Source organism: Suricata suricatta, chromosome 4 (assembly GCF_006229205.1).
Source record: "Suricata suricatta isolate VVHF042 chromosome 4, meerkat_22Aug2017_6uvM2_HiC, whole genome shotgun sequence".
Classification (NCBI taxonomy): Eukaryota; Metazoa; Chordata; class Mammalia; order Carnivora; family Herpestidae; genus Suricata; species Suricata suricatta.
This window is the reverse complement of record NC_043703.1, coordinates 159,320,926-159,329,468: the sequence shown is the minus strand read 5'-3', so window position 1 is coordinate 159,329,468 and position 8,543 is coordinate 159,320,926. Positions and strand designations below refer to the sequence as shown.

The following is an 8,543-nucleotide window of genomic DNA, read 5'->3' as shown; positions in this document are numbered from 1 at the left end:
TGTTCTGATAAAGGCACCAAGTACAAGTACGCCCAGGAGAATCACAGGGAGGTTCTCAGAAAGGGGCTCCCACGCGGGCTGTGACCCCGGGTGCACTCGATGCAGACGCTGCAGGGCGAGGCACGAGAGCGTCCAGTCGGAAGGAGTGCCTTTCCGCAGGAAGAACAGCTCCCTCAGCTCTCCTACTCTCCCGTGCAGGGACACGTGCACACTGCCGCGGCCTTAACTTTCACGGGACGCTCATGTTTTCAAAGCTCAGGCAGGAACGGAACGCAGTACTTACTGGCCCCGAATATTTGAGTTAAGATACTTTTCTGATGGCTGCAGTCAATGTTGTAGGGAGTCTCGCCTGCCTTGTTGGGTCTATAAAGTAACCTTCCGTCCTTGGGATTCCTCAAGAGAAGTTCTGCCAGCTTCCGACTCCTCCCACGAATAGCAATATGCAAAGGCGTGTCTCCTTTCTGTAAAACAGGCAGGAAATGTGAGCTTTTACATACGTACCGAGTAACAATTTTCATATTCTGTAAATGATGAAAAACATGAACTTCTTGTATTTTTCATGGAGTGAAGAAATAACCTGAATTGTTCTCTCTCTCGTCTCTGTAACCTCCCTGTCCGGCCCCTCACCTGGCTCCTCCTGGGTGTCCTTCCGCCCGCGGCCCCGCAGCATGAGGTCACTCTTCCCCCTCCCCTCACCTCACGGAGAGAAGCCACAGGCTTCCTCCTTGCGGGCCCACTTCTGCCCCTCATCCAAATACTTATTTGTCCACGATGTCCTTCACTTTCTCAATCAGTTTATATCCCGTTGATCAACTTTCTCCAGCTTGTGTCCCAGAAAGCTTCTCAGTCCATCCGGATACCCATCGGACGTGAGCGGTCCCATCCGCTCCCACGCCCTGTGCCAACGAGCCTCCGTCACGTTAAGCCCTGAACGCTGTCCTACGGTTCTCTCCCTTGGGGCCCGATCATACTCTACGTGCCCTTCTCGGCCAGTACAACGTCTCCTGATCTCCTCCCTGCATCAGCCCATCACCCAGCTTCTCCCCGTATCAGAATCTCCAATCACACGAGTGTTCACATCCAACACTCATGAAAACATGTAAAAACAAAACACACAAGAAAACCAAGCCTTAGGTCTACAATGTGTTCTCCCACCTGTTGCGTCACAAACGCCTTCTCTTGAAGACACGGATCCAAACAGTTAGGAAACTACATTCTCAGCTCTCACCCACCCTGCTCTCTCCAGAAACACTAAATGAAAATGACCTGTAGTCATTCTTCCTATAGTGGCTATGCCACAACCTTATCTTGACTGTGACTTTCTTCTGCTGCTTTGGGTCTCCTTCCATTTCTAGATTCTCTTTCTACATCCTAAACACGTGGCACAGTTACTATGTACTGAACTCGCTCTCTGTAAGAATGACCCCATACTGGGTCCTGGGAGGGTATAAAGACAGAAGACAAAACAGTCCCTGATCTTAAACAGCTGGCGACATCATAGGAAAAATTAGATAAACATCTAAATGCTAAAACTAACCAGGATGTGCCACACGCCATGAGTAAAGTTTCAACCTCACGTTTCATCTTTCTTCCCACTGACGACCTCAGTCACACCCATGCAACTCATCTCTCGGTTAACTAAGTGCCAAATTCTGACCTCTAGCCTTGATTTCTCGCCCAAATTCTAGCCTCATACTTCCCGAAGCCTACTGGTCACAACCTCCTGAATGTCTTATCAGCCCGCAAACCAAACACATCTACACCAGATTTCTTAATTTATATCCCCACCTGAACCCCATTTCTTATCCTCAAATCTGTGAGAAGGTAGAAATATCATCTGTGCAATTTCTGCCAGACACAAGGCTTCTGGAAATGCAGGGAAGACATGAATACACGCAGCCAACATGCAGAAGAAAAACTGAGACGTGAGACAGGCTAGGTGAGAAGAGCATTAATCTTCATTCTTAATTATCTTTATGAAATCCTCTACGAGGAACCAGGATCAAGACTTTCACGGGTCTATATTCCAAGGTCCAGCACACCGCCACCTCACCCGTCCCCAGGAAGCAACACGTGCGCCTGTCAGTGAGAACGTGCTGACTCGAGACAGGCCACTACACAGGAGCATATGAGACACAGCACTTCCGGAAACCCAACGAGTGCGGCAAATTTTTGTAAACGGCACGTGACGGAATTAACGAGGCCACGAGGAATCTTAAAGGGCACTTAGTCCAGTGGGTCCTTATTGCAAATTACGGGGTCAGGGCCAGAAACAAGTCACAGCAGGATGTGACAACCAGGCAATACAGGACGTTTTCTGTAAAACCTAAATATATTCAATTTCAAAATCTCTTCTTTGACTTTCTGTCATTCCTAATTTTCAATATTAAAGTTTCCTTTCTTTATTAAGACATTAATAAATGTGGTAATGATGGGTGGGAAGAGTTTTTGTTACATTTTTCCTTAAACAATGGTGTTTGTTGATAAAATAAAAAGCAAATACATATTGATTCTGTGTTTTTTTGTTTAATTGTCTCATAAATAGTAGAAAGATAAGCTTCCGTCTATTATGGATTAGGAAAGCCCAAATCATATCATGGATTTAGATGGAAAAATTTATAATATTTCTTACTTTGTACAGAAATGAATTCAAACTCACTCCTTTTAGGGAAGAAATCAATTGAAGTAGAAAAGAACTCCATTTAAAAAGAAAACAAACGCACACTGGGAATCAATTCAGGATGAGGTATAAGCAATTTCAAGTTCAATTTACTGTGGGGGCCCTTGGCCGGGGCGCCAGGCGGCTCAGTGGGGTAAGCACCCGACTTCAGCTCAGGGCCTGATCTCGCAGGTCAGTGCCGACAGCGCAGAGCCTGGAGCCTGCTTTGGATTCTGTGTCTCCCTCTCTCTCGGTCACTCCCCAGTTCACACTCTCTCTCTGTCTCAAAAATAAATAAAGATTTAAAAAAAACAAAACTATGGGGGAGCCTGGATGGCTTAGTCAGGTAAGGGTCTGACTCTTGATTTCAGCTCGGGTCATGATCTCACGGTCTGTGGGATCGAGCCCTGCGTCAGGCTCTGTGCTGACACCGTGGAGCCTGCTTGGGAGTCTCTTCCTCCCTCTCTCTCTGCCTCTAGCTCTCTCAAAATAAATAAATACACTTTAAAAAATAGGAACATTTCTCTAAAAGAATTATGGTGAGGACACGGGAGCACATTTTACCTCCTGTCGGTGGGCATGAAGGCTAGCCTGCTCTGAGTCCATCTTCTCCAGCCCCTTGGACTCTTTCCTCCTGTTTATGGGCAACCAGCCTCTCCAGCTGCCGGCGTCCTCCTCGGAGGGCGGCGGATGGCAGGGCACCATGAACGGGCACGGGCAACGGAGGGAAAGCCTGAGCAGCCTGGGTAAGAGCACGCCGCGCCCGTGCACTGCTCGGCCCGCTGTCGGGGCTGCCGAGAAGAGATGGCGGCGCCGACGCCCCCCTCACACATCCCTCCACGACAAAAAGCCAGCCCCCGGCAGCCCAGCGCGCACACAGGGGGGTCTGCAAGAGCGTCCCAGGCGCCCTCTGTGCACAGCTGTCTCACCTTGTCTACGGCCGACACCTTCGCCCCTTTATCCAGCAGCAGCTCCACCACTTCGATATTCCTCATCTTGGTGGCCTTTATAAGTGGGGTCTCGCCGTCCTGCGGGCGCGGATAAGAAGCCCGCGTTACTCCCGAGTGTTTGAAGTCCCGTGCATGCACGCGTAAGAATTCAAGTATCCGACTGGGGCACCAGTCTGTCCTGGAAATGCCCTCAAAATAACACAGCCATGAAAACCAGCAAGAAAACCGCTTTTCCTCTCACAACCAGTCATGTGTATCGAAGCCATCTGGTGTCCCTCAGCCTAGAGTGGGATATGGCCCGGCGACTTGTCAGCCACTTCCGGGGACAGTCCCCCGCCCCTCACTGGTGTGGCCATGCCCCAGGCTCTGCCACGGACGTCGGGGGCTGCGCCTCCGGAGACCACGACCCGCCCTCTCCATCCTCCCACCGCCTAACCCACAGCTCAGCCAGTGTCCAGATTTCCCAGAAATCTTTACCAGCCTCACCTCCGTTCTCTGTGCACGTAAGGACCCGGGTTTAACGGGGATAACAATTCGATACAAGCAGTGTGCCTCCCAAAAACCTCAAAAACGTTCCAAATTTTTTCAAGATCAAATTCAGGGAAATAAGAAGAGACCATAGATAGCTCAGCGCTGAACTGGGAAAGACAGAAACTTGGTCAGAACCCACAGACGGTCACCATGGTTGTCACAGGGGTCCAAAACGGATTATCCAGGAGCCGCCCACAAGTCAAAAAGTAACCCAGGACACTCCGCCCTAGGGCACTGAAGTCACCATCATCAGCACAGAAAGAGGCTGCTCCCACTCAAAACAGAAGTTCCATATGGGCAACTCCGCACTTCAATCCAAATAGAGCTTCCCCGTGGAAAACTATTACACATAAAGCCAAATACAGTCACCAAAGTCTTATAAACTTTTCTATTTTTCACCTGACTTGAGTAAAACAGACTAAAGCAACTGGTCTGGGGAACCAGGAACCACCCACCTCGGTCTTTCAAAAGGAAATGTGGTCTGCATTCCAAACAAGGGCATAAAAGAATTCCGAGGAAATGACCTGTCTACAATTTATGAATAGCGGAGATTGTATTTTCGGGAAGTATTTCATTAAAAAGTAACAAATTACACACTATATTTTCCTGTGAATACACAACTCCTGAAAAGATACAAAATTACTGCCCAGTTTGATACAGACTCCTGCCAGTAAGATGAGGATAACTCTAACATCCAACACCGACGACTGAAAGAAACCAGCAGCCCGATATGGCGCCGGTCTTGCTGAGAGAACAGAAACGTCCCCGGTACCTTGGTGCAGATCTCGGTGTCAGGGTTGCACTGTAAGATGTCTCTCACCATCGTCGCATTGCCTTTCTCCACAGCCCAGTACAAAGCGGTTTTGTTGTCCTACGGAACAATCACTTCACGTAAGACACAGTATTGGGAAACTGCTGCTTGTAAACGTAAAACATCATTGTTACCATTTCTGCCCGTCTCTTACCAACAAACCGGAGAGAGCGGCAGCCCTCCTCTACTCAGCAGCTCAGGAGCAGCCTTCCACTCGCGCGTTTTCTTGAATGTTCTCATCCTACAATTCCACTATCCTCGCCTGAAATACCAGTCTTCCTTTTCTCTACCTATCTAAACCCAGCTGATCTCTCAAACTTTACTCCATTCTATCATCTCTCAAAAGCCTTAATGCCCTATTCCCCTACCTTAAGACTCTTACACTTGAACCTTCCATTAGGCAATCAATCATTTACCATCTGCTACCAAAAGGCAACACTTTATATGTTTACGTAAAAACACACAAATATGAACAGAACAAAGTGAAAGCCCCCTAACTAATTATGATGGTTCTTACAGACAAGGATTTCATGTTAAGTCCCTCATACCATCTGGCATAATATTTATTAGTTTGATTTGAATATGGAGGGGCACCTGGGTGGCTCAGTCAGTTAAGGATCCAACCTCAGCTCAGGTCATGATCTCACAGTTCATGGGTTCAATGCCCACGTAGGGCTCTGGGCTGACAGCTCAGAGCTTGAAGCCTGTTTCAGATCCTGTGTTTCCTTCTCTCTCTCCCCCTCCACAAGTCATGCTCTGTCTCTCTGTCTCTCAAAAATAAATAAATGTTAAAAAAAATTTTAATGGATTTGGAGGCACCTGGGTGGCTCAGTGGGTTAAGCATCTGACTCCTGATTTTGGCTCAGGTCATGATCTCACAGTTCAAGAGAGCAAGCTCCATGTCAGGCTCTGTGTTGACAGCACAGAACCTGCTTGGTACCCTCCCTCCCTCCCTCTCTCTCTCCTCCCTCCCTCCCTCCCTCCCTCTCAAAATAAATAAACATTTTTTAATGGATTTGGATACAAGATAAATACAAGGAAAAACTGAACAGAAATGTAGAGTGTCCAACAACAAAATGAGTTAAATAGATTTTTTTTAACCTAAAGCTCTTAAAATATTGAATAAATTCACAACCTTAGGGGAACTTTTACCTAATATTAGTAATCTTTGTAGCTCTGTGAGCTATGGTTTAAGCAAAATCCACAGGCTCTATCAAGTGGTCCTAGGAAAGGCAAGAAGGAGGGAAGAAGGGGAAGAAAGACAAAACAGCATGGATGGAAGAACAGAATATGGATGAAAAAGACAGAATGGAGGGAAAATACTAAAGGGAATAAATAAATTACATGCAAAGTCCCAGCAAGTGTCTTAGTATCATAAACTACTCCTTTCCAGGATTGAGTACATTTATGAATAAAAGAGGCAGGTTTGAAAAATATGAGTTTCTACCATGTTCTGATGTCATCTAATATGACGTTAATAGAGAAATTCTGGAAAAATGGCAGTGAAACTTAATATAGGCATCCATGGAATATATTCGGGTCTAGATGCTTATCTCTACAGAAAAATTAGAAGAGTGACATTAGGATTAGTCAACATGTACAACCAATTATGCTCAGAGATCACAGCAGCAGAAACCACACACGCACCTGTCCTCTGATGTCTATATCAGCATATTTCTGGAGAAGCGCTCGAACAATTTCCACGTGACCACCTCTGACAGCGCCAATCAACACAGTGTCCCCACTCTAAAAAGACAAAAAAAACCAAAACAAAACAGGTAAATTAACACGAACAAATAACCACTGTTTTGAAGTTAAGGTTGTTAATACACTGATAGTTCTCCAAAAATTTCTTGGATAAAAGAGTAACTCAAAAAAAGAGAAAAATGTTAGTTAACTAATATTAATACCTAACATTAAGAGCCCTTAGAGTAAGAGACAGGTTATATTTCAAAATGAGGACTCTGAAATTTCCAGACAGAAGTTTAGAAAGACAAGTCACCCAGAACAAGAAGCCCCTCTCTTTGAAGACGACCTCCCACTATAAATGTAAATTAAATGACACCATAGCTGTTAATGAATCAAATGAGCATTTAGAAATGACATGATACAAAACCGTTGGAATAATTCTATATGACAAAAGACACCAATTTTAAAAAAGGGATCTGCAGGGCTAGAGCCCTCAGTGGGTCTATACCCAGCCACATTTAATTAAGGGAGGTTTCCAGACCAGTATCTGTACTCTGGGCAGTTTGGCATTAGAGGCTAACAGTGTATCAGACTGGCTCATTCCCCATGGTGAGGATTAGATGAAGTTCATTACCCCATAAAGACATCTCTTTGCCCTGAAATCATATTCACTAAGCAACAATCATTATTAATCATATGCTCCTACTATTTTAAATGTAAAATGGCTATTTGGGCAATGGGCAGAATTTTTTTTTTTTTACTCTAAATTACGTGTCAGTTGCAGGGATTTGAGTTGGGTGCATCCATGGGCTGTGGCGCGTCTCATCCTTAGTGGGCCTCCATGGGCTACAAATCAAGATGCAGGTCCTAGAGGGTCACTGAATTGAGCACCCTGTGTAGTAGTATCTTTGTTACATTAGAAGCAGAAACAATCCCAAGGCAAACCAACTTCAGTTGAGAATGTTAGCGTTAATGTGGTTTCAATCTAGTCACTTAATAAACGTTACAGACATTTGATTGCTTACTCCGTGCCATGCACCGTAATGGGTACTGGTAACAAGCCTGACAAGGTCCCAGCTCTAGAAGAACTGACAGGCTAGAGGAGACAGACAACAGACAATACGCACAAACAACAGCTACAAAAATCAGACAAATGCCATGTAAACAAAATAATAGTGATGTGACGGAAAGTGACTGGACAGCTACTTCGGATGGGGTCACTGGAGAAGATCTTTCTGAGGAACTCGCATTTAAGCCGAGGTCAGAATGACGAGGTGGGGCAGCCACACAGCGATCTTAAAGACCAGCACTTCCAACAGAGCACAGCTAGTGCAGCGACAAGATCGTGCGCTCCAGAAAGGGAAGATATGGCTGCGCCCTATTAAAACAGGGGTTAAAGAGTGGCACAGTGAGGAGGAAGAGTCAGGCAAGGACAGCGTCTTGCAGTGTCTACAAACCGAGGAGTAGCATTCATCCGAAGCGCACGAGAAGCCGTGCCTGACTTTGACGACGTGGTCCACGTGAGGCGCTGCCCCAGAGGCCAGTCTGAGAACAGCATGGAGAGTAAATCAGGGCCGAACGAGAAGCCAGCTAAGGCGCTTCTGCGGTAACAAGGGAAGATGGCGGCGGGGCCGGGAGGCGGTCCTGGCCAGGGACGGAAGCAGACCGACACAGGACGCGCTCTGGAGGTGGCGCCAACGGGACCTGCTGAGGAACTGGACGTGGGAGGGAAACCAAGGCTAATGTGTAGAACTCGGAGCCTTAACAACAGGGGGAAAGGTGACACCACGTGCTGAGTTGGAGGAGACTGGAGGGAAAGCAGGGCTGGGAAGAACCAGACGAGTCATGGCTTTGCTGTAAGGTTCAGAAGCCCGTCAGACATTCCAGCAGAGAGCTCGCGCAG

General features: G+C 46.7%; 1 protein-coding gene across 1 annotated transcript in view; it reads right to left on the bottom strand.

The window, feature by feature from the left end:
- KIDINS220 (kinase D interacting substrate 220) overlaps positions 1-8,543 on the bottom strand; it is a 90,642-nt gene that overhangs the window by 61,583 nt on the left and 20,516 nt on the right. Inside the window, exons 6-10 of the mRNA XM_029938576.1 lie at positions 8,098-8,185; positions 6,599-6,697; positions 4,913-5,011; positions 3,589-3,687; positions 284-461 (exon numbers count right to left, since the gene is read on the bottom strand). Coding sequence (XP_029794436.1) covers positions 284-461; positions 3,589-3,687; positions 4,913-5,011; positions 6,599-6,697; positions 8,098-8,185 — 563 coding nt within the window. The remainder of the gene's footprint in view (positions 1-283; positions 462-3,588; positions 3,688-4,912; positions 5,012-6,598; positions 6,698-8,097; positions 8,186-8,543) is intronic.